The 27,121-nt window shown below is 46.3% G+C and overlaps 2 protein-coding genes across 3 annotated transcripts; both read left to right on the top strand.

Moving 5' to 3' along the window:
* The first annotated feature begins 10 nt into the window (after positions 1-10).
* sned1 (sushi, nidogen and EGF-like domains 1) lies at positions 11-15,829 on the top strand. 2 transcript variants are annotated; one of them, XM_085928469.1, is made up of 32 exons: positions 11-856; positions 4,742-5,029; positions 5,094-5,234; positions 5,316-5,478; positions 5,546-5,671; positions 5,751-5,864; positions 6,162-6,275; positions 6,495-6,608; positions 6,717-6,764; positions 6,833-6,943; positions 8,635-8,727; positions 8,817-8,951; positions 9,223-9,342; positions 9,420-9,536; positions 9,688-9,834; positions 10,556-10,729; positions 10,806-10,919; positions 10,984-11,097; positions 11,211-11,324; positions 11,430-11,546; positions 11,688-11,981; positions 12,209-12,398; positions 12,694-12,806; positions 12,899-13,177; positions 13,253-13,349; positions 13,421-13,503; positions 13,938-14,039; positions 14,165-14,284; positions 14,858-14,945; positions 15,202-15,281; positions 15,361-15,394; positions 15,486-15,829. In XM_085928469.1, the coding sequence occupies exons 1-31, from the start codon at positions 641-643 to the stop codon at positions 15,390-15,392; spliced, it is 4,158 nt and encodes a 1,385-aa protein (XP_085784595.1). In that variant the 5' UTR covers positions 11-640; the 3' UTR covers positions 15,393-15,394; positions 15,486-15,829. The 2 variants fall into 2 exon arrangements, with proteins under 2 accessions (XP_085784595.1, XP_085784594.1); XM_085928468.1 differs by having other exon boundaries at positions 13,421-13,512.
* A 352-nt stretch (positions 15,830-16,181) lies between these two features.
* ryk (receptor like tyrosine kinase) lies at positions 16,182-27,116 on the top strand. Its single transcript, XM_085928634.1, has 16 exons — positions 16,182-16,830; positions 19,377-19,498; positions 19,582-19,681; positions 19,764-19,895; positions 20,035-20,106; positions 20,499-20,640; positions 20,721-20,821; positions 21,468-21,551; positions 22,026-22,151; positions 23,256-23,342; positions 23,428-23,497; positions 23,961-24,093; positions 24,937-25,046; positions 25,135-25,294; positions 26,073-26,209; positions 26,483-27,116. The coding sequence occupies exons 1-16, from the start codon at positions 16,611-16,613 to the stop codon at positions 26,592-26,594; spliced, it is 1,908 nt and encodes a 635-aa protein (XP_085784760.1). The 5' UTR covers positions 16,182-16,610; the 3' UTR covers positions 26,595-27,116.
* Positions 27,117-27,121: the final 5 nt, after the last annotated feature.

Here is a 27,121-nt window from a genome sequence, read left to right as displayed (position 1 = left end):
GAGCGGGACAGAAGTGTCTTTCATAACACGCTGACCATTAAATAAAAAAAAAAAAGTGGATTTACTGTTGTGGTGGCTGTGAGAGGATGAACTGCTGACAAACCACAAAAGCGTGTGTGTGCGGGCGTTTCATGAGAACGCCTCCTTGTGCGCTCGCTCTCTCCTGAGCGGCCGGACCGGGCTGCAAGCGGCGCTTTGATTTCCATAGCCCCGCCCCCGGCAGCGCTCCGGTTACCCGCCCCCCGCGTCGCCATTGGTTGGTACCGGCTAATTATGCAAGGTGGTCTATCCCCGCTGGTGGGGGGGGAGAGGGTGTGGCTAAATTGTGAAAGAAGTCCTTTAGCAGGCTTAGAATAGAGTGCTTTATTGAGGATATCTCACAGGCTCAGTCATCAGGGGACCCCCCCCTTAAAAAAAAAAATTGCAAGATTGTTTACCTAACAAAACTAAACATCAGCTCCAGCTCCGGCTGCTGCTCGTTCATTCCCAGAGCAGAATGCAAGGAATCCCCAGTATTCCTCACACGCCGCGGAGCTGAAGGACCAGCGTGAGAGCCTCTGAGACCGCTTGTTCCCCCCTCCCGAGCTGGGTTCGAGTCAGGGCCTCCTCCATCCGCTACCCCACTAGGGTGGCTGAGGCCATGCCGCCACAGCCGCTGTCCTCCTTGCTGTGCGCCCTGCTGCTGTTGCTGCTGCCGCCTGGAGGGGCGGAGGCGGCCGTGCCCCTGGAGGACTTCTACCCCTTCGGCCCGGAGCGGGGGGACGCGCAGACGGTGGCCCAGGACGACGGAGGCTCGGGACTCCTTGACATCTCAGTGGCGTTCCCCTTCTTTGGAGACAAGCACACGGGACTCTATGTAAGTGTGTTTATGTTTTTAAGTGCGTGTGTGTGTGTGTGTGTGTGCGGACTTGGCCAAGCAAAGTGACAGGACTCCAGGGGGATGAGACGGAGCAGGGGGGGGGCTGGCGCCCAACCGCTACACCGCAGAGTTTGTGCATGTTTTGCCGTGTGTGTGTGTGTGTTTATACTGCAAAAATCTGACTTAATGTGTTTCAAAATGTTTTCTCATGATCTCGATAATATTGTGTGACAAAAAGACATTCAATCCCATTTCCCTCCTTCATAATGGACGCAATTCCCCCACTCATCTTTATCTTCAACTCAAAAGCTGTGCTGATCTAAAATCGAAAATGATTCAACCACAATCAACTGGGACCCGTTGGTCATTTTACTCGTTTACAAACTTTATTTCACAAACAAGTCAGCTGAAACTTACTTCCACACCTACCCGTTGAAAAACGAAAATGTAAAAAAAACATTCACTAATCAAACACCTCATAATTATACTCTTCTAAAAATCCAAGATATTTTCCTAAAGCTGAAATATTTGTGTAACAAAAAGACAATTTTCAATTACAAAACCTTTTTCTGCAAAAAAAATGACTTATTTCTTAGAATTCCGTTATTTCCCATAAAAGAATCAGATCTTTATTTGCCGAAAAATCAGTCCTTCATTTGTGCCGTATGAAATGTTTGCCGTACCGTGCGACCCGCAGAAGAACTTTTCACCGGCTTTTCACGCACACACTTTGATGTTCCTTAAATCAGCACCACCTGTTGTGTGCGGATGCATCTCCTCCTCCTTCTCCTCTTCCTCCTCATGTCTTCAAATGGCCACCAGGGGAGGCTGAGGAACCACAGCAACAATTGCCATAAGTCAGTCAAGTTAGTCATCTTAGTTGCATTGGAAAATGTTGCAGCCCATTCGAATGTAAAAAAAAAAAAAAAAGCCCAAAACATTATTCGGTATGTTACTTCCATTTTTCCCGTAGGGCTTAACTAATCATGTCAAAACATTGATTACTGAGAGCCCTATCAAGAAAATAATATTTTTTACATAATAAAATATTATGAAATAAAAATTATAACAATAATATAATGTACAATAATAAAACAAAATACATAAAAATAAATATAACAATAAGCACAGTTCACATTGATATAAGCCTAATAATAAAATAAGAAATAATTCATATCAAGTAAAATATAGCATATGTACAATTTCAAAACTGTACATTATGGTCTCATCTTAAATTGTATAGATATTATAAAATTGACTGAATCAACTAAATGCTGAAAGCGTTTTCCACATGCTGCCCTGCCTTTATTTTGGTCCGCTGTGATTGACAAACAAGGAACCTTGGTAACCAGGCAGGCTGTAGCTGTGTTGTTGTGCTTTGTGTGGGGGAGTTTTCACATGTTGCTGTGGGATCTCCCCCCCCCCCATAAGCCCCCTCACCCCCTCCTCCTCCCACGCCTCAGATAACATGGCAGGGGTCTTCCCCCTGGAACTGTCCAGCTGCTTTATCTTAGAAATGACCAATCAAGGCTTAACGCAACCCAGATGTCAGTCCCGTGCGCTGCGGCTCCCAAAACCGAGTGGCCCCCCGATTATTATTATTTTTTTTTTTTCTTCCTTCACCGTACATTTTAACACAGGGGTTCGGGAGCGTGAAGGTCAGGGAGGACAGAGCACATGTTTGGAAGCAGATGTGAGCAAGAGATAGTTACGATCTGCCGCTTTTTATTGCGGGAGAAAGTGGAGAGAAAGAAGAAGTAGGCGGTGCCAGGAGTGAAACACATGATGCATGCACGTAGAAGCTCACAGAATATCTGGCCAACATCTGCAAGCGCTCATCTCTAAAGATGTTTTTTTTTTTTTTTTTTTTTAAATGCTCTGTTTTGAGCAAGCCCAACAGTTCGTAATAGTTTAGCTTAGCCTAGCATACAAACGCCTGGGGGGGGGACGACTTCACTTAACTTTTTATTTTGTTTTAGTTTAGCAAATCAATCTATGACCTTATGTCCACCGTGCCGTCATGTCACAACTCACATTTATATATACTATTGTCACTTAGCGTAGCCTAGCGACTAGGTGCTAAAACAAGAAGTGAGAATGCATGGGGGGGGGGGCTCTTATGCTCACTTGTTCAAATAATGACTCAACTTAGTATATATGCACATGATATATATGTATTGCTTAACTTAGCACAGGAGCAATGTGCTAAAACAAGTAGGGGAAGCCTTTGACATCTTCTGATCTACTGGCTAGTAATGACACAACTCACTTTACATCAAGGCCTATATTGTATGTCACTTAGCTTAGCATAGTCACAGACAGCTAAAATAAGTTGCGCTCTGAGTTGAGGGAACCCTCTTGTGTCCCGTTATCAACTGCACGGTACAAAATAAGTCAAGCCTATGTTTAAAAAATATTTTTGGTCTTACCACCTGTGCAATGTGTAAAAACAGGAAACGATGCTTGAAAGAAAATATGGAACCCAAAAAAAAAAAAAAAAAGAAGCAAAACAAGCTCACAAAGCCTGTTAATGAGATGCGAGATGTTCTCACTCGCCATGTGTTATTATGTTTGGCAACAAGTTGTCTAGATTTGTCAAGACATAAACTGACTATTTTCCTTAATTAAAAAAGGAGCCCCGCAATTACCCGCAGAGTCGCCACCATATTAAAGTTGTTCAGAAGCGGATTTATGAGCCGAAAAGCCTTTGGAGTAGCGGAAACGTCCGTCTTTTGACAAGAAAGAAGTAGTGTTTCCCCTCCTGTTGACGCCTGGGCATGGTCTCCTCCGTTCGGCGGGTTTGCTTTGGCCCGGCGTAAACCACATCAAAGTTTGTTGTGCTCCATAAAAGCGCCGATGCCGGCAGAAACGCACCCAAGCTAAATCCAGGATGTGTCCGCCACTCAATAAACTCCCCCTACCAATCCTCCTCATTTTTTTTTTTTAAGAAATATGGACAGAGATGTTTCTCCTGTGAGTTTGACCTTGGCTCTGTTTCGCCGGGCAGCACTTGAAACCCGTTCACTCTCTCACATAAGTGAAAAGCCTCAGACACCATCCACCACTTGCACGGACAAAAGGTCCTCAGTTCTTCTTCACCGCTCATAAATTTGGTCACGTACGTCTATATATACTTTGTATATATTTATGCTCTATGTCTTCACGTACAGTTTATCCAATGTCATCGGAAGGTTCAGAAACACATCATTAGCGCTTTGCTCTACAGGCGTGGGAGCTTCACAACTTTTCAATCCGACTTGACTCCCGCTATCGGATGGGCTGACCTTCCGCATACAGAACAGTTGCACGCATGCACCCAGAAGTTCTCACTGCATCCCGCTGATGCGAAGGGGAAGAAAACTGTGCTGGGGATCATTAACTGAGCTTCCGTCCTTGTAGCCAAATAAAACTTCCTGGGCTGTTTTTATACCAAATGATGTTTTGAAGGCGTCAAGCCAAAGCTGGCCGGGTGCCTTCCACTGACTCTCCCTTCATGTTTTTGTTGTCACATGCTGCTTGGCCACGCGGGTACAGAGGCAAAGTTCATCTCCTTCAAACCTTCCTTCCTACCTTCTGACATAACCACCGACTTATCTACCAACCTTCCTAGCTAGCTAGCTAGTTTCCTACCTAGCTTCCAACTACCTACATTATCACTGCCATAAGCATTTGGAGTTTTTTTTTTTTTTTTTTTTTAAGTGCATTATAAATCAACGTGTGAACTTTCCATCCGCCTGAGTGACTTCCCGGTTAAGAATCTCTCGGTTTGCTCAGCTGCAGTCTGTCCTTCCTCGGAATAAATAAACCTCGCATGTGTTTGCCATTCGGGAAGTGCAAACATCTATCACTGAGTCACTGATGATTCACTTCTCTCCTCCACAGGTGAACAACAACGGCCTGGTGTCTTTCCTTCGGGAGGTGTCCCAGTTCACCCCCGTGGCATTCCCCATCGCCGGGGACCGCCGAGTTGTGGCGCCTTTCTGGGCCGACGTGGACAACCGGCGGGCGGGACGCGTCTTCTACCGACAGAGCCGCGAGCCGCTCACCCTCGGCCGGGCGTCCTCCGATATCCGAATGTACTTCTCAGACCTACCTGACTTCAACGCCACCTGGGTTCTCGTCTCCACCTGGCACCAAGTCACTTTTTATGGCGGCAGTTCTACCACGCCGGTATGGACGTCGACCTCAGACCGTGATCGCGTAGACACAAACGAGTTCTCTTCTCTTTTTGCAGGTGAACACATTCCAAGCCGTGCTCATAACGGACGGCGAGCTCTCGTTCACCATCTTCCAGTACAACAATATCACCTGGACCACCGGAAGGCACGCCAGTAGCGGGGGGGACGCAAATGGCCTGGAAGGCATTGCAGCGCAGGTAAGCATAGTTGACAGGAAGGAAGGAGAGAAACTCTTGATTCGTTAGTAGGCTCTGATTGGCTACCCCGCCTTTCCCCAGGCAGGTTTTAACGCCGGTGACGGGAAAAGGTACTTCAACATTCCCGGCTCGCGCACCCAAGACGTGGCCCAGGTGGAGACCACCACCAACGTGGGCTTCCCGGGCCGCTGGGTTTTTCGCATCGACCACATCAATGTGGAGGTGGGCGGCTGCAACAACTCAGGTAGGAGCGACGGCGGCTTTTGACCGTCTGCGAGGAGTTCCTTTCACGCGGTGATCTGTTCCTCCAGCGTCGGTGTGCCCGCATCTGAGGCCTTGCCTTAACGGAGGCCGCTGCATCGACGATTGCATCACTGGAAATCCATCGTTCACTTGTTCCTGCTTGTCGGGCTTCACCGGACGCCGATGTCAGATCAGTGAGTCGGCAGCGTAACAGGAAGATAGATTCTGTATTGCTATCTTTCACTTTGTCAAAGTCGTCACCGTACTTTGCAGATGTGGACGAGTGCGCTTCGTTTCCCTGTCAGAACGGAGGAACGTGTCAAGACCACGTCAACAATTTCACCTGTCAGTGTCCACCTGGATACACCGGCTCTCTGTGTGAAACAGGTACCATCAAATATGAATTGCAATCATAGTAAATGAATTTAAACAAATAAGAAAAACGATATGAAACTCGTCACCATAGACATGAGTTGATAAATAGATGTGAGAAATTCACTCTTCAATTCTGCGGCGTTCTCGTGAACATTCCCACAGCCGGGGCGATGTGAAGATGTATCCGACCTCTTGCGATACTTTATTTGACGGCCAGCGGCGCATATTTGCAGCACGAGGGGAGCCGCGTGGCGGATATATCAATCGGCTGAGTAAATATTGAAATATGGATGTAACATTCCGTTGCAGATGTGGACGAGTGCAGGGACGGGCCGTGCCTCAACGGCGCTCTGTGCGTGCAGACTGCCGACAATTTCACCTGCGTGTGCCAGCCGGGCTACACTGGCGTGCTGTGCCAGACAGGTGGGACAGGTTGCCGTTTATACAAACAAAAGTTGGAGACTTAAGCGCCTAAAATTGGCACAAACAAGAAAATGAAACTACTGTTAGCTTTATGCTATCGTGATGTAAAAGCTCAGAGATGGGCTAATAGAAATTAGCATCACTGTACTTTCAATCAGTGTTTTTTTTTTATTTTGTATTCCAATAATAATTTGACTTTTTTGTCTTTTTCTGTCGTAGAAAGGGACAAGTGCGACTCGCAGCCTTGCTTGAACGGAGGCCAGTGCGTCAATCACGGCAGCAACTTTACCTGTCTTTGTCCCGCTCCATTCACAGGAGTCGTCTGTGAGTCAGGTGAAATTCAGGTCAAATTTTCAAGAACATAAAAGACCTTTTTGGCTACTGTGTTGTCAGATGACATGAGCTAATTATGAATTGAATTCATCATTTTGTTTCCCACAGAGCTAATGGAGCTTCAATTCAATTCAACCGAGTCCAAAAACCAAACTGGTGAGCTCAACTTTGCCCACATTTTTGTTGTCTTGTTTTTTTAATTTAATTTTCGTCTTTGCCTGCAGGCTCGTGCCAACAGGACGAGTGCGGCAAGAACAGGATCTGCCAATTGGACGGCGACTCCGGCGCACATCGCTGCTCGTGTGCTCCGGGATACTACGGCGACATGTGCCAAGGTAAGCCTGTCTGCGTCCGGACCGGTAGCCCCAACCGTTGGAATTCCACCCGCCGCCTTGGAAGAGGTAGCATGCTGATGCGTCGTTGTAATTATCCAAACCGACACGTTTGAGTTGACCCGGGGGTTAGGCGGGCTGCCTCCTGTAAATATTTCTTTTATGGAGCATTTTTTACGAGTTTACCAACAAAAGAGGAAGCGCTTTGTCTAGACGGCCAAATGTTTGTTTATGAGGGGATGCCGCAATCTGTGGTATTCAGTCATTGCTTCCCGCTGCACAAATATGAGGCTACTTATTTGCTTCTCTGGAGCACGGCCAGCACGCCACACTGAGTATCAAAACACAGACGCAATTTTTGAGAAAAAAGGCAAAACAGTGCAGGAATTATGTTTTGTAGCGTCCTAGTCGGAATGCAGAGACAAAATCATACTGCAAGAATAAATTGCTACTTTTTAACGATTTATCAAATATTTTTTTACAATGTGGCAAAAAAATGACTTTTTGATTCAAATTTTCAAGCCGAAAAAAACTACTCTTTTGGTCATTGCGTCATCATATAAGGGAACGTCGTGCCGAGTGACTTTGCCCCTGCTATATGTTCATTGAATTGGAAACAAATGGCGTTAAAAATGCATCAATATTCAGCTTTCTGGTATTTGATGCGTTTGACCCTGCTGTGATCGTAAAATCCGACTAAAACCTTGACACTTTGACTTACGAATACCTCTTAATCCAAAAAAGCCATGTGGAGAATATCAAGAGTTTCTATGTTGATTTGCGGCGACGAGAGAGCAGAACGCAGCAGCGGCATATCGTGCCTCGCCGGAGTAAAGCTCTTTGATAGCGGCGCTTCGGCAAACAGCATGCAACTTGTCACCCCTTAGCGCAACTAAGCGTCTCCTAAATCTTCCCAAATGCTTTTCTTGGAACAGCAAGTGGAGCAAAAAAGAAAAGAAAAGCAAGCAGGACATCAGCGAACGCCTCATGGCTTCAAAGGTAGCCAATGAAAGAGCACGTTGTGCTAATGAAGCTACCGCTAATGGGCCCCAGGGTTCTCGCCACATCGGTTCCGTATCACGAGAGGAATAAACTTCAAAGACCAGACATTTTTCTTTTGCGTGATACGGCTGCTTCCTCCGCCTTCAATTAGGATCGAGAATTTTTTTGGTGTTAGTTGTCCCGCTCGGTCTCCCACTGGTGTTCCAAAGGGTTCAATTTTGGGGCCCCTGCTGTTTTCATTGTACTTGCCGCCTTTGGGTCCCATCTTAAGAAAATGTGGTATTTCCTTCACAGTCCCAAAAAAAAAAAAAAAAGCTTTCTCATTCAGGTCCACGTCTTTCATGCCTGGAGGAAAGGTGTGATTATTCTTCATGACTTAAATTTTATACATTGGGATGTCGGAATGAATCGAATCCGTCGAGGAATGTGGAAGCAGTAGAAAGTCAAGTAGCAAAAAATATTAAGAGATTTTTTTTTTTTTCTTCTGGGAGCAGTGTGTGTGAATGCGGTTCACCGTTGACACAATAATAAGTCACATGGCAGCTAATCAATAACAAGATGAAAGGCGCTCGGTATTCACTACAGATGGTCGCCATTCATTCGCCATTCCAGCTCGCTGGCCTGTCTTTTGTTTACATTTGGATCAGCACTCAAATCCACTCGCTAACTTTTGCTATTTCGCTTGTCTGCAGAGCAATGTCTGTGTCAGAATGGCGGCGTCTGTGTGGATAGCAACGGGACGTGCAAATGTCCCGCCTCCTACACGGGGCTCTACTGCCAATTCGGTAAGTCTGGACTCGACCCGTTTATTGTTTTGAAGTGGCCTGTTAAACAAATCGATAACTGTCTGTGATTTTTTGTGCTTTGCGTTCAGAGGTGACTCAAACGCCGTGCAATAACAATCATCCGTGTCCCGACGGGGGTCCGTGTTTGGAATACGGGGGTGCGTACCTGTGCACGTGTCAGACCAGCGCCGCAGAACTGGACCAGCAGGACTTTTACCCTTATGGTAAGAGTGCTCATTCAAGGCCACCAAAATGTTTACAAACATCCCGAGTATTTGTTTGGTTCATATTTTTGTAGAATAAAGTTGTATTCTTGGTTAATTCAAATATTTAAATGAAATTAAAAACAATTTTTATTTTGTCATTTTATTTTCGAATAACAAAAGGTGTAATACTAAATTTTTCCAATCTGTCTGCTCGAATAGCAAGGTTTGCGATTTTAACAGGCAGACGAGCCGGAAGGAACAAGGTCAAGTGTCGCTTTGTGTTTTTCAGTACAGCCCCAATCCGTCTGCGACTCGAGCCCGTGTCTCAACGGCGGCTACTGCTACGAGCGCGACGGCGGCTACACGTGCCAGTGCGCCCACGGACACTGGGGCAAGCACTGCGAGAAAGGTACCGACCGACATCAATTAGCCGACAAAAGTCACAAGAAGAAAAATGAGCAAACTGTTACCTACGTGTGGTTTTAGTGCGACTCAATACGTGCGCCTCCGGTCCGTGTCGCAACGGGGGTTCGTGCAGGGAGGAAGCGGGCAGCTACAGATGTGTGTGCCCTTACAGGTTCACCGGAAAGCACTGTGAAGTGGGTGAGTGGGCTCACACAAATGGATTCAATGCATTTTAGAATGAGGCTGTAACCACTTCACTGAAACATAAAATCCGGAAAAGGCAAAGTACCAGATATGTTCCAGATGCACCAAATGCTTTCATTTTTTGGAATGAAATGTTGTCATTTAGGGAAGCCAGATCCGTGCACATCCAGTCCTTGCGTGAATGGAGGGACGTGCTTCCACTACATCGGGAAGTACAAGTGCGAGTGCACCGACTTTTTTACCGGAAGACACTGTGAGGTCAACGCTGCCACTGCCACGCACCGTCACGCAGGTCAGCCATCTCTCAGCCCAAAAAACAAAAGTTGGATTTATAGGTTTATTGTTTTTGCAACCAACATTGTTCCTATAAAAAGGAAGAGAGATTTTTTTTTTCTTCAGGGTCATTTTTACTTAAATTTTGTAATGTTACACGCTGCCCCAAAATAGGACAATATGTTGGTCCGATTCCACTTTTAATCTGACGCAACCTCGTGGCGCTCCGATGACCGTGGCCGTGTCCATGTGACGCTAATCTTAGCGTGGTTGCTGCCCTGTAGCGGCACGAGCCCGTGTACAAGTAGAAGCGAGTAAAAGTTATTTCAAGTCAAAGCCCCAGGACATATGAGCATTAAGGCCAAGCTCATTTTAGTCTCAATGTGCCCCTGTTGCTAGTGCCATGTCCTGGTGGCAACTTTATAGTTTTTGAAATATTTCATTTCATTTCATCTTCAAATCAATGTGTTAAAAAAAAAAGAAAAGATCCTCGTTTGTAATTCCTATGCTCAATTGATGTGGCTGCCAGGTAACATTTTATTTCCACTGGTGGGATTGAGCCCAATTAATTCTGCCTAGCAACAAGTGACAATGTAAACATGACTCAGGAAGTAGCCTCCAAACTGAATGTTGTGGTTTTTTTATTGTGTTATTTTTGCATTTCTCTTTTTTCTTCTTAATTTTTTTTTCCCTCAACGTTTTTTTTTTTTTTGCTAACAAACGCCACTTGATTGTTGCAGAGGTGGGTTGCGGTCCGCCGCCGCAAGTGGAGCACGCCGATGTTCAGTTCTTATCCACCTTGCCGGGATCGGTGGCCGCTTACCTGTGCCGGGCGGGATACGTGGCGGTGCCCAGAGCCACGCAAAGTGTCTGCGGCATCCAGGGCGACTGGAGCCAGCCTCCCGTCTGCGAGGGTGCGTCACAACACACAATCTAATACTCAAATGGATTCCAATAAAAAAATGCTAGTTAGTTCTATTCTTCCTCCAGAACTCAACGGCTGCTTGTCTGAGCCGTGCATCAACGGCGGGACGTGTCGCAACCACGGAGGCTCTTACCTTTGCGACTGTGAGCAAGGCTATACTGGGAACCAGTGTCAGACAGGTGAGTGCTTCATTGTTTTTTTTCAGGTTGAATTATTTCTAATTTGCACTCTACTCCATGTAAGACGTCAACGAATGCCTGTCGGAGCCGTGCAAGAACGGAGGAACCTGTGAGAACCAGCCGGGGTCCTATTTGTGTCATTGTCCGGTGGGCCTCAAAGGACGCCACTGCCAAACGGGTACACGTAAAACACGCTCATGTTGACTGTATTGTTCGTTACAAAACAAAGACCTCAAACATGCTCGTTGTGTGTGTGTGTGTGTGTGTGTGTTTGTGTGCATGTGTGCGTAGAGCAGGACAGCTGCGAGTCCAACCCGTGTCTAAACGGCGGCGTGTGTCGTGCCTCCAAGCGGACGTACGCGTGCACATGCAAGGATGGCTTCTTTGGCGACCGGTGCCAGATGTGTAAGTGACTTTCCCTCCTCCCTCTCATCTTCCTCAAGTTCAGCCAGTTCACACTTCTTTGGGGAAGCAGCGCTGTAACAAGTGTTTGACTCTGTCGCCCTCTAGTGGAGGACCCCTGTGTGCTGCACCCTTGCGGGAGCAGGGGTGAGTGCAGAAGTGACAGAAGAGGCAACTACGACTGCGTGTGCAAAGCCGGACACACGGGGAAAGACTGTGAGAAAGGTTGGACGTCTTTATTGGAGTTTATGTACGATTTAGAAGTTTTCATTTTTTTTTTCTTTACCCGGCTCCCTAACTACCTGCTACACCCATAGCTATCAACTTAGCCACATAGCACCTCTACGTCTGCTAACTTGTTCCCAGATCTGCTGCCCCCCTCCAGCCTGCACGTGCAGCGTGTGGAAGAGAACGAGTTGGAGCTACGCTGGGACCAGCCGGAGGCGTCCTCTACGGCCTGGCTGAGCGGCTTCGTGGTGACCTACGCGCCGCACGGCCGCGGAGGCGCCCGCAAAGTCGACTTTCTGGACCGGCAGAGCCGACGGCACGTCCTGCGAAGTCTGGTGCCCGGCCTGCTCTACAACATCTCCACCTACTCCATCAAACGCAACGCCAACAGCGACCACGTCAGCAGGCCAGCCACCGCTCTCATACGCACCAGTCAGTGGCAGACGCATTACACACTTTTCTCACAGATACGACTGCAAGGCTCACATACACAATTAAAATATGTTCGTGTAATACTCTGAAATGTGCTCATATACTGAAATACGTGTTAATAGCATGTCACTCGTGTGTGTGAAAGTATTTCAGAGTAGTTCGCGTCAGAAGCGTTTTTCGCTCAAGCGCTTATGCTCATGTTGACGGTATTGGTTCTTTTCAAAAAGGGCCTCGGCGTGTGGAGCATCTTCAGGTGCTGAACGTGTCGGCGTATGACGTGCGGCTGAGCTGGAGCCTCAACCTCAAGGCGACTCGACACGCGCCCCTCAGCAGGATTCGTGTCACCTTAACACCCGAGGACGGTGGTCAAGCACAGACAGTCCTGCTCAACGCCACCACTAGCGAACACACCTTCAGGTCAGACCCTGAACCGGTCACAAATCACTCCCAACTATCTACCTACTTAGCAACCTACCTCGTAACCTGCTTGCCTCCAATTCCACCCGGCAACTAGCTAGCTGCCTACTTTTTAACTACTTAGCTAAATAGCTAGGTACTTAACTACCTACCTTTTAAAGTTGTATAAATCCCAGAGCTAGTAGGCAGTAATTAAAATGCTCTGCTTGGCCAAAGTTTTTTTTTGTTCTGACCACTAGAGGGTGCTGTTGCACAGCTCTATGTAATGTAACATCTACTGTCATGATCTTTTCAGTTCTCTGCTTCCTGCCCTCAAGTACACGGTGGACGTGTTGACGCAAAGTGGACTCAGACCCGATGAGTTTCCCTCCACAAGCCACTCGGCAGGGCCCTTGCACTTTTGGACCCGTAGGATACCTTTTTTTCCTCAATAAAATTGATTTATTTCCCCGCCAATTTCAAGAATATACATTTAATTTGTTTTGTCGGGTTGCCTGCAGGGCCCTCCCCCCCACAGAACTTGTCGCTGGCTCAAGTGACCGCTAACTCGGCCGCCATCACCTGGACCCGCCACCCGGGGCTGGCTTCGGACGGCTTTGTGGTGAACGTGACACGAGGGCTGACCACCAGGAGCCGTTTTCTGCCCGGCGGCCTGGTGGGCTCGTACACGCTCCGAGAGCTGACGCCGGCTCAGCTCTACCGCCTCGCCCTCACATCCGTCAAGAAGGTGGGACAGGAGCAGATCCACAGCCAGCCTCAGTACCTGGACTTCACCACCTGTGGGTACCACAAGTCGATCTGACAATTTGACATTTGAATGAAGTTTTTAAATGATTGTGTTTCTTTGGGCTCAGTGCCGATGGAAGCCAGACCCGGAAGAAGAGAACGACCCTTCAAGGAAGGACGAAGGCTCTCTCAGCCTCACAACCAGGGAGGTGGCGCGGAACCAAGGTGCCAAAATAACAAAAAGGATAATACCCAAAGAAATAATCGTTGTGCTGACGTGGGGATGTTCTCTCCAGATACACTGAACTGATTGACAGGAGAGGAAAGATTACAGCCAAGTTCACACACTTGCCAAGAAAAGCCATTCGACATCGGCCCAGTAAGCAAAGTAAAACACAGTGTGGATTTAAAAATGTTTTTTTTTTTTTTTAACTTTCAGCTATGTAGTATTTTGTAGTATACATATATCGATGTAGTTTTGGCCATTTCAGTATTTCCATCCATTTTAGGTTTTCTGCATCTGCGTATTTGTGTGACGTTTGTTTACGTTAAGGAGGCCCCCCCCCAAAAAAAATCTCTCGTTTAAGTCGTTCCATGTGTGTCTGTAGATTAGGCAAAATGGATTGTTTTTGTTGTTTTTTGACATGTTAAGATGTGCTGTTATGCTTTGGTAATTGAATTACGCTGCCGATGACATCATCAACTCCAAAATGGTGACTTTACGGTGTGTTACAGACCATCTCGATTCAAGTTACTGTAAATTTCTGAAGCTTTTTATTTTATTTTTTTAAGAATTGTGTTTTTGCTTGGCAGAACCCCAGCTGCCCGTTCGATTGGAGAGGATGGAGGAGACCACCAACAAAATCAGCCTGGCGCTGGAGATTCAAGAGGAGACCACATCCGGGGCGAAACTCGGTAGATGTCATTCAACTTGAAATTTCCTTGTTCCACGATTTGGACCACCACTCTGCTTTGGATATCGAGAAGTCTTGGGTATTTCTGATGCAGTGACGATATCAAACGGGCTTGTTTTGTTTCAGCGTCGTCTCAGGACTGTCTCACTTCGACCTGCCTGAATGGCGGCACATGCAGAAATAACGGTGGCGACTCGCACGTCTGCGACTGCACCGCTGGGTTCAAAGGCGCACAGTGTGAATTGTGTATGTTGACCCACACACACACACACACACACACACACACACACACACACACACACCTTCATTTGGTTATAGTACATAAAATCAAGAATACATTTCAGAACCACCCCATAAATCATGTAGAATAAACAAATAAATCAAGTGTGTTGACTTTTGTCCTGGATTTGAACTTGGTATCTGTGGCAACCAAAGCAGGAATCATACCCCACAGAAAACTTTAATAACCCCCTTACTTGTCACATGGCAATTGAAACTTCTTGGACTTTAACACATGGTGGCCAATGTGACAAGTCAAGGGTTTATTTCCTTCACACTGTGGCTTGCTGATTTTTAGCTTGTGGTCAAATGGGTCTGTGGTGCAAAACCTAGAAGAGCTCTTTTGGTATTGTCACCCAGAGGATTTTTTTTTTCCCGCAAATCTTGCACGGACTCGGCAAGATTAACGTCAGCAAAATGTTTTCGAGATACTTAGTGATGGTATAAAGAAATGAATTGATTTGTAGGTGAAAATAAAGTTAGTCAGAGTTAAAAAAAAAAAAAGCTAAATAATCACATTTTGATGTTTTGTTTTTGCAGCGTGCCAGCGAGTGCCTCACCCGTGCACCCGCCTCTATTCGGAGACAAAGAGCGAGCCCGTGTGGGAGGGCGACGTCTGCCATTATGTGTAATCTTATTTGAATATTTTTTCAAGAATTATTCAAAAGAGATACTTTAAATTTCCAATCATATGACTAATACAGAAACAACTGTTGGTATGTTAAACAGTAAAAAAAATACACTAAAGGAAAATTTTTCCTCTTTGAATTTCAACTTTAATTTTATTCTATTGCTTTAAAAAAAAGACTCCTCATAAGATTGTGACTATTCTCAGCCTGACTTTTTTTTTTAATCCTCCGTTCTTCCTTTTGTTTTTCTTGCAGGTACAAAAGAACCTATAAGGTACAACAGGATGTTTGCTACCAAGAGGTTTGCGAATCGACGCTTCAGAAGAAAAGTCAAGGTGAGTTTGGATGTGATGTCACAATAATAATAAATTGAATAAAAAAAATACTGATTTTCAATCTTCTCATCTCCCATAGTAACAGTCAGAAGAACAAGCAGACAACAGTAAAGGTTAATCTGCTTTGCTTTAACCTAAAAAAAACAAAAATGATCACAAATTGCCAAAAACACGCATCTGATATTTTTTTTTTTTTAATTCTAGAACATTTGGAGGCCAGCACAAGGACCATACCTATGGAAATGTCCATGTTGGTGTTAATAATGTCCGTGAACTAGCTGGTTGCAAGATAAGATAAGACGAAGTTCTGCTGGTGTTGTTGATGCCACGCAAACCTGTCAGGACATCCTGTAACATTTCAGACTCCAGAACTCTGACAATCTCCTTGCGAATTGCAAGAATTCATCTCTCCCTATCTCTGATGATGGCGCAGTGTTTTCTTTGTAAAATAGCTTGATTATTATTGTTATTATTATTATTGTTATTATTATGTATTAGCAGGCATCACTGCTCGTTATGCTGTACATAGTGTTCATAGGCCAATTTTGTAGGTGAATATTTTAATAATAAAAATGTTAAAATGTCCATTGGGTTGCTGCCTTTTATTCTGACAGTAATAACTTTTTTTTTTTTTACAGTACAAGCACATTTATAATACCCAAATAGCGTACATATTGATGAATTGCATAATTTATATTTAAGTTGTTACTTTTTGTAAACCTTTTAACCAATAAAAAGTACCCCAGCAGGTAAAGTGATACTTGAGCATATATGTGACACTGAATCAATATTTAGGTATGTGACGTCATGATTTCAAGCAGTGTCCTAGCAAGTATTCAGAAGTGTTGGTATTTACCACAGCATGTAAAGGCGGCAGTGCGCGCCCCCGCGGCTCCATGCGCAGTGCGCGCTCCCCCAATGAAAAGTGAGCTAGTGGCGGTGAGGAAAGAATCGGGACGGGACGACCATGGAGGAGAACGCTGGGTATCTTCATCCAAATTCGAAACACTTTTAATCACTTTTGCCAACCGTGGAGGCTAAATGTGTTTGTTTTAGTGGTTCGTTGTTATGTGCGGCGGGTGGGAAAGTCGTACATCTCCCAATTTGGAGCCCGAGGTTGGTGTGGAAAAGTTAGCCAAATTAGCTCGCCTCGGCTAAATTAGCCCGCTTCGGCTAGCGAGTCCAGGACAAAAACAGGCCCGCGGGGAAACGAGCGAGGCGGCGAAGAGTGACTAGGAATGTCGTCCTCCTGGATTCAGAAGTTCACCTACGGATGAGAAGGACACTCGGGAAGGCAGACGAGAACTTGCGAGCCAGACGACCGCTGCCATGCCGCTGCTCGGCTCTGGCGGCCCGTCCGAGCGCTGGCGATGGCCGCACTCGGTGGTGCCGCGGCGGCCGCTGGAGGGCTTCTTCGTCGGGCTGCTGCTGATGCTCGAAGGGGCCCTCGGCCTTGGTGTTTCAGCTTCGGGGCTTGACCACGACAACGGCGGCAACAACCGCAGTGTCAACATTTACATGAGTGTGGACGAGCTCAACAGATTACTGGGTAAGCAAACTTGTTTTATAGGGAAAACACAAGAGATACTAGAAAAAGAATTGTCAACACGAAGATGTTTGAAAACATTCAAAAATATGTAGATTAGCTAAAGTTGACATGTGTAAGAAAACTATAAGATATGAGGAAACATCTATAAACAAAAGGAAGTCATACAGAAAAAATAGAGAATACTGTATAAAACCAGAAAACGAGTTGCGTCAGAAAAGATCCAGGACTGACATCTCAATAGATAAACTCCAAACCAGTTTTCATATCTAATGCGGGTCAAACAATCAACCAGAACATCTTCAAAGACTCCCCTACTGCGTTTGCGTTGTCAGTATGCGTGAAAAGGTCAAAGGTTGTTGCACGCTCATGCCTGCTCACAATGGAGGGAGCATCTGACAGTTCCTGGCTTCATGGCCCTCCCTTTTTTTATTTTTTTATTTCTTGTATTGTAATAGTATTAAAACTCAGTCTAAATGATAAAGTGCGGCATCTGCATGTCAAGTCTCTATGGGACAACGGATGGAAAAGTTTCCCCTGATAACTTTACCAAATGAGACTTTTCTCCAGTGAACTGCAAGAGAGACATTTAGGCCCAACTCAAATGTGTACACTATCCCTGATCGCTTTTGCATGTGACGGATGTGTCGTTCCAAAGAAAACACACACTTTGGAATGCAGAAGATGTCCAATGAGTTAACGTTTTGTCTATTTTGTGGTTATCGTCCCAGGATTTGTACGTGACATTTGACATAGTTCAAATGTGCCTCCTTAAAGTCTCAAAATAGACCTCTTCACGATGAAATCATTCTCTGAGTCCCAACCCAATCATTTCTTCCGCAAACCATCCAACATTTGTTTATTTGTGTAGCAAACAAGCCACCCCTCCAAACAAGCATCGGTGAGGTGCTTTTGGAAACAGACGGCCCGGCTGGCATTCCTGCCGTCATCGGCCCCCCCCGAGGCCCTCCGTTGAATAAAAGCAGGCGGTTGATGTTGGGTCCTTTTGATGTGAAAGAAAACTGCATTTTGTGGCTTTGAAAGCTTGCTATTTTTGAAACCAGCGCCTTTCAACTTCTACCCCACAGTCCAACGACAGAATACAGCAACCCTTGCTAACATGTTAGTTCCGTCTTTATCAAGAGCGACAACATAAAGTCCATTTTTCTCCCATTATTTTCTGTAGCTTTGTGCCTCGGGGGAGGTAAAGGCGCAAGAGTGGGCTACAAGAGGGTCTTTGTTCGATACGAGCGTGACCTCGGCACCTGCTCGCCGCCACCTTTTGTCCTTTCGCTTTTAACGTGCAATGCAATCCGTGGCGGATTTGCTTCATGTCCACAAAGTCGCTTTTCTTGTGGTTTATTCCGACTGGTGTTACTTCACATTCAAGTGGGAAAATGAATGGAGCAATCGGGGTACTATAAAGTCCTCGCGCGCGGGCAAGGAGAGCCTCATCGGAGTTATTACACGACGGAAAATGCGTCGGGTAAGTGTGGCCGGTTATAAAAGCGTTAATAAATGATAGCGTTGACGTTACGGAGGTCAAGTGTACTTGAGTGGAGTGTTCCTATCGCGAAAAGGTGATGTTTTGATCCCAAGGGAAGTGATCACTCAAAACAAAATCAACACGCTGCCACGCTGGAATTCAAAACACCAACCCCCCAGTGGACAAACATGCCTGTTAGCATCTCACTTAGCTTTTAGCATCGTGTCATCCGAGTTGTGAACAAAAGCTTCCATTTTGGACTGGACTTTTTGTCTTTCCTGTCACTACCTGTGTTAAAGTTGCTCAGGTTGAGGGCTAAAAAAAAAAAAAGTGGCAAGAAAGGGAGAACTGATGCCACGCTTGGTTGCGCCGCTTTAATTGCTATCCAAGCGCACGGTGGCCTCACGCGGAGACACGGGAGGGGACGCAGAGTTCAAGCCGGAGAAAGGTAATTATCGCAGTACCTCATTGTGTCTTTTGACTCCCAACTGTTTATTAACTTAAAAAAAAATGAAGTGTAATAAAAACCACGAGATGAATATGTTAAGTTTCAGGAATACCTTAAAAAAGTGTTTTTAATACATTTTCATTGTGTTGGTTTCCTTCTCTTTCGAGCCGAGGTGACTGATTCTGGTCATACTCGCAACACGTGTGGCGTCCTTTGATCTCTGCTCATAAATTGAAAGAAAATCAGCCCACTGCCACCATCGCCGCCACCGCCCACCCGAGGCCCTTGAAGATGTCGCCCATCTGCTCCCTAAGCTGGCAGCGAAGGCCTGAGATGTTTTTAATTGAGTCAATATGAGGAGGTGGTCCGAGCCCCGAGGCTGTCGCGCGCATTCTTGCCTATAAACGAGATCCTTCGAGTTAGGACGGAGAGCTGAAACGTTCTCTTAACCCCTCGGTGAAATTTGCCTCATTTTGGAACTCGTCCGCCCGCACTTGAATGTTTTGAACTTCACTTTTCAAGGTTTCAAGTGCTAGCAGATGTGGCGGAAGCTCAAATTCACAATGAACCACCAGCAAAGCAAAATGGCTGATTTTCTGAAAATGTCTTTTCCAGGTCTGGACGCAGAACTTTATTACGTCCGCGACGACGTGGTGAATCTCAACGCCATGTCGTTCACCATGCCCGTGCCCAGCGAAACCGACAGCCTTCACTTCACCTGGCACGCCAAGTCCAAGGTAAATGTCACTTTCGACAGCACTTGAACATCAGAACTTTCTTTTTTTTGTTTTTTGTATACTGAATTCTTCTTGACTCCTAGGTGGACTACCGCTTAGGTTTCCATGTGGAGAATCCCACCGCCATGAACGCCCCACAGAGCAACATTTCCAGTCAAGGGGAGCTTCCCCACGTTCCCTCCGGTTCGTTGAGAATATTCTTTTTTTTTATTTCGGTCACGGGCATGACAAAATGATGTTTCTGGCGGATGCGTGCTCCCACCAGTTTTTCGAGTGGACCTTTTCTGCTCGGGCAAAGTGGACGGCGAAGCCGTCGTGACGGTGCAGCTCAACTTGACCCTGCTGGCCGACAACTACACAGTGCTCAACTTCAAGCGGAGGAAAATGTGCTACAAAAGTAAGCTGGCAAATGTTGTGCCGTGAAAGTCGATGAGTTAATCTTTGGTGAATCGATTAGCACGATGACGTCAAAACGCTTGGGCTGTTTTCTCGTAAAGTCTTAACGCTGGTCTCTTTGTCCTTTTTCTTTCGGGCAGGAATAGATTCCGACCCAAAGATTCCTTTTCCTTTCACCAACCACACCCTTCACACGCTTCAGCAGCCTGACTGTGAGTATGGCCTTGTGGGAGCAAAGTGGCATTCATTGACTCGTTGAAATTTCCTGATAATTAACGTTTTTGGAGAAGCAAAGCCCATGTCTCTGAATGTTTTTTTTTTTTTTAATGGGTTGGATAACTATCTCACATAGTGCTTGGCCTCCTTTGTGAGCACATTGCCATTAGCGGGCGGCCTTAGTTCTGCTCCAGCAAGCGGGAACAACTTGAGGCATTCTAAAGCTTGAAGTAGCAACTTGACAAGTGGCTGCCATCTTTGTGGAACATAAAAATAAAAAACATGGAATGAGCTCGTCAAATTCCTCCTAAGTCCTGCATTACAAATAAATTCCCTGAAAAACATTTGACTGTTGAGATGCTCTCTAAGAACTTTTTCTTTCCATCAGTTGACGGCGTGACTGCCCCCACCACCTCCACCCAGGTCTTCTACATCAGCGTGAGCGTGTGCTGCATTGTTATCTTCCTGGTGGCCATCATCCTGGCCATCCTTCACTTGCACAGCATGAAGCGAGTGGAGATGGAGGACAGGTCGGTTTCTTTGGTCCAACGACTTCATTGAATATGATATGATTGTTGATTTGTTTTTCTTTTCCCCTTCATTGTTCCAGTGTGAGTGACAGTGGAAGCTCACAGGGACTTTCTCAACCTTCTACGCAGACCACGCAATACCTACGGGCCGACACGCCCAACAACGCCGCGCCCGTGTCTAGTAAGAGTTTGTCATTTGTTCCACATCTTTTCAATGTTTTCCGAAGATTGCGCTAGACTGTGAAAATCAAACAGATTATGATTCTGTTGCTATTTCTGAAGATTTGCTAACAGTGGCTACGCTAATCTAATGAGACACTATCCTGCGTCCTTGTCCAAATGTGATTAGCGAGCAAGAATGCTGTCACGAGATGGTCAAAAAGTCAACTCAAAGCTATTTTTGCTGACACCCAGTTTAACTTTGAATGATTTTGACATACGCAGAGCTACTGTACGCTCAATGTTGTTTTTAGAAAGGGCAAGAATAGCTACAGAAAATTGGAAATTCATTTTTCAGGCTTTGACACTTTGAGATTTTTTCCAACCGCAAGCAGGGGAAGGGATATCTTACAAGTCATTGTCGCCCTCTAGTGGACACAAAGTTAACCTCCCGTCGCATACTGATTTGGACTCGCGTTTTTTCACCTTCCATCCTCTTCATGCCTGATTTGTTTTTTGTGTCGTGGCTTAAAACAAACGCCTACTCAACACTAAAAAATTCCCTTCATTGGATATTCCAGTGCGGCTGTTCCTAATAAAGTGACTTGTCAACATGATTTGCGTCATCCTTGCCATTCCCCTTTTCCCCTCCTTATCCTTCTTATCAGACAACCACCCCAGTTCCGCACCCATTCTCCAGCTTGCAGCCTCCTCCTTCCAAAACACCGGTGCCCCCCCTCACGAAACCAAAAGTAAGTGACCCCCTCTAACGCCTTGTACATCACATGCACCGCTTTACTACAGTTTGCCTCCAGGGGGCAGTATTGACCCTCAAGGCTTTTCGTTTTTTGCCCAACCCGCATGCCACCACCGTGCCTTTATTTATCTCATAACATGTAACAAGAACATCAAAACATCCACTCTGCTTGTTTTGCTCGAAGCAGCCTTATCGCAAAGCGTACTCACGAAGTTTGTGTGCGTACATGTTTACAATGTGTACGTGTTTGTGTCAATCAAAGTACAACTCGGAGTTTATGCTGTTGAGTTTAACTAGTGCCAAGGAAAGATGGGTGGTCACAAATGGCCAACATCAAGTTCGGAGGGTTAAGAGAAGTGGCACGTATGCTGTCAAAGTGATGTCAAGCAGATACTCTTCCAGGAAGTAGACCAAGCTCGGGATTTGGTGTTTACACTTGGATTTTCTCCCATCCCTCCCTCGCTCGCAGGCTTCTCGTCTCTCCGCATCGAGAAAAACGACCTGAGGAGCGTGACTCTCATGGAGGCCAAGGCCAAAGTCAAAGATATCGCCATCTCGCGGGAAAGGGTCACACTTCGGGATGTCCTGCACGAAGGTATCATCATTTGTCTTCTTTGGACTACCAGTGGACACTTTTTAAAAAAAAAAAAAATCACAATCCGATACATTTTTGGAATGATTCATCCCTTTTTTCAACCACATTGAGATCTCTTGTCATGCAACTATGTTAACCTTCCACGTTGCCTTCATTCTTTGGACGCCGCATAGCTTTGTCATGGAGTGAACAAGACCGTCTTTCAGTCTGCTGGACTTTGGCCCACTTAGGTGGATTTAGTATCCGTACGTTTCCCGAACGGCTGACACAAGCACACTAGCCCGTGGCTGGGAACGCGCGATCGGAACGTAAATATTTTCAAAATTACTCTCTTTCGATAAGCGCCGCTAATAAATCCTGCTTGACTGGTCCGAGTCATCCTGAATAAACCAACGGAGGGTAGCGGGGCGCTTGTCTCGTAATTTCTCGCGTACAAAAGCGGTGCGTGCGTCGGCTTCCCGGCAACTTGACTGTCGGCCCGCTGTTGAAATTAATAAATTTGAACCTTTTCGATGTGCTGGCTTTCCGCCACTTACTCCCCCTCCCATTTTGAAGTTAATTAATTAATCCGATTTGGGCTGCTTTTGATGAGAGGACTAGAAAAGTCTTTTCTTTTTTTAATTACTAGTTGATTAATACAGCCCAGGTTTGCAAAGGATAAAATAAATATCAGATATCTACCGGAGCATACGCTTGGCACATTGCGGTGAAAAATGAACCCTTGCGGCCTGCGAACCGGTCCAAACATGCCCGACGCGTACGCTCCAGGTGGGATGGGGAGGCGCCGAAACACTGAGCTTGTTGTTGGGCCCAGCTGGCCTCAGGGCTCAGATGTTTTTCTAAACTTTACGTCCACGCTCTGCTGCTCACCTCACTCGAGTACCCGCCTCAAGCTCTCGTCTGACAGTTTAGACAACGGGGGTGATGTATGCGCTCGCTTGGCTTCTCGTGTCGTTCTTCAAAGAGCTGAAATGTCTTTTGATTCTGATGAAAAGACTGTGGCAAAGCGCTTTGCCGCCGCCGTAGCCTGATGCGGTGATTAGCCCAGTGTGACATTAAAACTTAAAAAAAAAAAAACACTTTTTAATTTTGGGTTTCGCACAGGCACCTTTGGCCGCATCTTCCACGGCGTGCTGCTGGATGAAAAGGACCCTGCCAAGGAAAGGCCAGTTTTTGTTAAGACCGTGAAAGGTACTAGCCATGCTCAGTATTAGGACACGGACACAATTCTTAACGTTTCGGAATGCACGTTCAGAAATTTCCACTTTGTTTGCAGAGCACGCGTCGGAGGTCCAGGTGACCATGATGTTGACTGAGAGCTGCAAGCTTCGCGGCCTTCATCACAGGTGAGCTGCACGTTTTGCCTGGTTTCAGCAGGAAGTTGAGTATTTGGCTTCAAAGTAACCATCCGAGTCAATGTTGGTGCGCAAAGTGGCCAAGGACGCAAGTTGACATTCCAGATATCAAGAGTTGGATTTTTTTGGCAAAAAGCACATTTTTCTTGCTGATATGAAAGTCCACAGAGAACTTGTGACTTGTTCTGGGGAATCATTTTCTATCGTGCTTAAACTGACAGAATTTTGCTTGCAATGCTTCAACCAATCAGGAAGAGGTAACCCTAAGTGGACACATTTTGGCCGACACCGTTTCCTCCTCGCCATGCCAAGGCTTCCTCTTCCTCCTGCCCTCCGTTTCACAGTGTTTTGGAAGAAATCCCTGCCAACATAGCTACCATACCTAATCAAATGGCCAATGACCCCCCCCCCCCCACCACCACCACCACCACCTTCCTCCCTCCCTTCCTTCCAGAAACCTGCTACCCATCAGCCACGTGTGCACGGAGGACGGCGAGAAACCAATGGTGCTCCTGCCTTTCATGGCCTGGGGGAACTTGAAGCTATTCCTGCGCCAATGCAAGCTAGCAGAGGCTAACAACCCACAGGTGAGAGTCTTATAAAACATCACAAGGTAAAAAATATTACTGTGCTTCATCTGGATTTGAGGGATATTGTTTAAAAAAAAAAAAAAAAAAAAGTCACCACTACCTGATTTACAGCTGCAACGCTGATTGCAAAAGCGACGCCAACGCCAAAAGGCTGATAATAATGAGATTTCTTTCAAACTAGCATTTTTCTCAAAGGCTGCAAAGTGAGTTTTGCTGAGGACTGCAAGCTCCATCTTGCAAACGTGATGAAAAGCTTACAAAGGCCGATTGTCTTCGGCGCGGCCCGATCAGGTGGCGTTCGTCTGCGCTCAAAGCAGCTGGAACCGCACAACCCCCGGCCAGCCGCCTTCTTCTGCTTGATTGACGATTTGACATCTAATCTGAGATTCATTGCCAATGTTTGATAAGCACGTTTCATCGCGCCAAATCGTGCTCACATAAGATTGTGAAGCGGGTTTGGATGACAAGAAAAGAAGAATTGTTTTGGAAAGGTACGGCTGAGTAAAAAAAAAAAAAAAAGAATTGTTTTCAGTTAAGGCAACATGAAATCCAGTAAGGAAACTTTTTTTTTTTTTTGCAAAGTTCTATTTTGCATTTGCTAAGCAGCCTTGGTGCTGTGTTTTCTTTTTTTTGGGCGATTGTGTTGTCTACGTACCCAAAATGGCTGAAAGACTGAAAATGGCGTAGTTTGGACTCCCCTCCTCAAAACGATTCGGTCCAACTTTTTGACTTAAAAAGGAAACGAGGGCGGCGTGACATCTAAAGTCACAGTCACTTGCTACCGTGTGTTTCCTGCTCTCAAGCGCTGTCCCCTCCTCCCCCCCTTACGCTTCCTGCCAGGCCATCTCCCAGCAAGACCTGGTCTACATGGCCATCCAGATAGCGTGTGGGATGAGCTACCTAGCCCGCCGCGAGGTCATCCACAAAGACCTCGCCGCCAGGAACTGCGTGTAAGTGTCCGTCCATGCCCGTTTAAAAAAAAAAAAAAAAAACACCCGCCAATCATTTCACCTGAATCCGCTTCCATGCTCCCGTCAGGATCGATGACAACATGCAGGTGAAGATCACGGACAACGCCCTGGCCCGCGATTTGTTCCCCATGGACTACCACTGCCTGGGCGACAACGAGAACCGGCCCGTGCGCTGGATGGCGTTGGAAAGCTTGCTCGACAACGACTTTTCCAGCGCCAGCGATGTGGTAGGAATTCGCAGCGACGCCCTCTACTCAAACCAAACGAACCCCCCCCCCCCACACACACACACACACACACACACACACATTCCTCACACGGCCTCGCCGCCCGATGGAAGCCCAAAAGCGCCGAGTTTCGGGGGAGAAGTCCACACGCAAAGACGCTCACATGACGCACACAGCATGACGCATTTGAATTCACCACGCGCTCGCCCGGAGCTAGAACGCCGCGCTCTTCTCTTCTAAGGAACACATCGTCCGTTACGTCTTCGCCCGGCAGAGCGAGCCAATAAGACGCGAGGATATCTGACTCGTCACCGTCAACGGCGGCTTCTCACAAAAGGCGATTTCGCTCGCACGTCCGCACGTAGCAGTGAATCACACACCGGGCTTGTCCTCACACGCGCCGCTTCGCTCGGTTTCGTAACGGCAATCGCACTTTTCACTAACAGGTGTTTGGCATCGGCGGTTGCACAGCGTTGCGGCCGGGACCGCATGTCGGAATCGTCTGTGCAGAGAAAAAAGGAATTGTCGAAAAATAGAAGGTTCAAAACAACGTACGGTATATTTTTTTTCTAATTTCGGATTCCATTTTGGGGAATTGTTTGTGTTTTTCTTTGAACGTCGAAGCAAATGACCTCACTGGCTTGTTAACAACTGCTCGAACAAGAAGGGATTTATTTAGCATGTCAAAAGATTTCAGCATTACTTCCATGTATTGTTTGTCCCGCCGGGTGTTCACAAAGCATTTCAATCATGAATCAATTTTATTTTCTCCGCACAGTGGGCTTTCGGCGTGACGCTGTGGGAGCTTATGACTCTGGGCCAGACGCCGTACGTCGACATCGACCCCTTCGAGATGTCGGCCTACCTGAAGGACGGCTACAGGATAGCGCAGCCAATCAACTGTCCCGATGAACTGTACGTTCCGATAAGCCGTTTTCCATTTCATCTTATTTTTCAAAATATTTTTGCTGAGCCGTCCGCTTTATTTCCGACATTCTTGCCGTGTGTTTTGACTCAAATTTGAAAGTCGGCGATGCGTGCAGAGATTTCCTGCCAAGTACAAAAGGTGATGAGGCGACTGTGACGAGGCCACAAAATAAAACGCATCGGTGCCGATTCCTGTTGCGCGTGCCCAAATTCCTCCGCCTTTGTTGACGTCTTCTTTCATCTTCCGTATTTGTGTCGCAGGTTCGCTGTCATGGCGTGCTGCTGGGCTCTGGACCCTGAGGAGAGACCCAAATTTCAGCAGCTGGTTCAGTGCCTCACAGAATTTCACGCCGCTTTGGGGGCTTACGTGTAAAGAAAAAAAAAAAAAACCTTTTCACCTCCTTGTGCCTTATCAAAGAAAACTAAATGGAGGCTGGTGACTTTGTCCATTTTTGTACAGGTTTTATTTTTTTATATAGCCTTTTACAGCATAGCAAGTATTTTTCCCTCGGATTGTTTTTCCACTTGAGGACTTTTCCCTTTGGGGAATTTTTTCCACCGACATTCACGTGCCGTGTTTTAAAGGCACTCGGGCGTTGGCGTGTATTATCACGTACGGCCAACGAGCGCGGTACGACGGTTTTCGTGGGTTGCCGCTTTGTCATATTACGTCATGGTTCACTTGTTATATTCCAACAATGTACGGTAGTTATATATACACCGATGACAGGATTCATTGATGATCACAAATTTGTCGGCATTGCTGTAAACATTCAACATATTTTGATGGGATTTTTTTTTATTATTTTGGGGGGGTGTTTTTTCCCCCAATCACTGCATGTCGGATGATGGTGCTTGAATGAATGACATTCACTATTAAATGTTATTTCTCTGATGTTT

This window comes from Syngnathus leptorhynchus, chromosome 13, assembly GCF_054491065.1.
Source record: "Syngnathus leptorhynchus isolate UIUO chromosome 13, UIUO_Slep, whole genome shotgun sequence".
NCBI lineage: Eukaryota > Metazoa > Chordata > Actinopteri > Syngnathiformes > Syngnathidae > Syngnathus > Syngnathus leptorhynchus.
This window is presented reverse-complemented; position numbering and strand designations above follow the sequence as displayed.

Coding starts and splice junctions, on each gene's coding strand:
- sned1 (XM_085928468.1), top strand. CDS start 641: ATGCCGCCACAGCCGCTGTCCTCCTTGCTGTGCGCCCTGCTGCTGTTG. Junction 12,399..12,693: donor ACTAGCGAACACACCTTCAG/GTCAGACCCTGA, acceptor TGATCTTTTCAG/TTCTCTGCTTCCTGCCCTCA. Junction 14,285..14,857: donor AGGCGCACAGTGTGAATTGT/GTATGTTGACCC, acceptor TTGTTTTTGCAG/CGTGCCAGCGAGTGCCTCAC.
- ryk (XM_085928634.1), top strand. CDS start 16,611: ATGCCGCTGCTCGGCTCTGGCGGCCCGTCCGAGCGCTGGCGATGGCCG. Junction 16,831..19,376: donor CGAGCTCAACAGATTACTGG/GTAAGCAAACTT, acceptor TGTCTTTTCCAG/GTCTGGACGCAGAACTTTAT. Junction 21,552..22,025: donor CCCCCCTCACGAAACCAAAA/GTAAGTGACCCC, acceptor CCTCGCTCGCAG/GCTTCTCGTCTCTCCGCATC.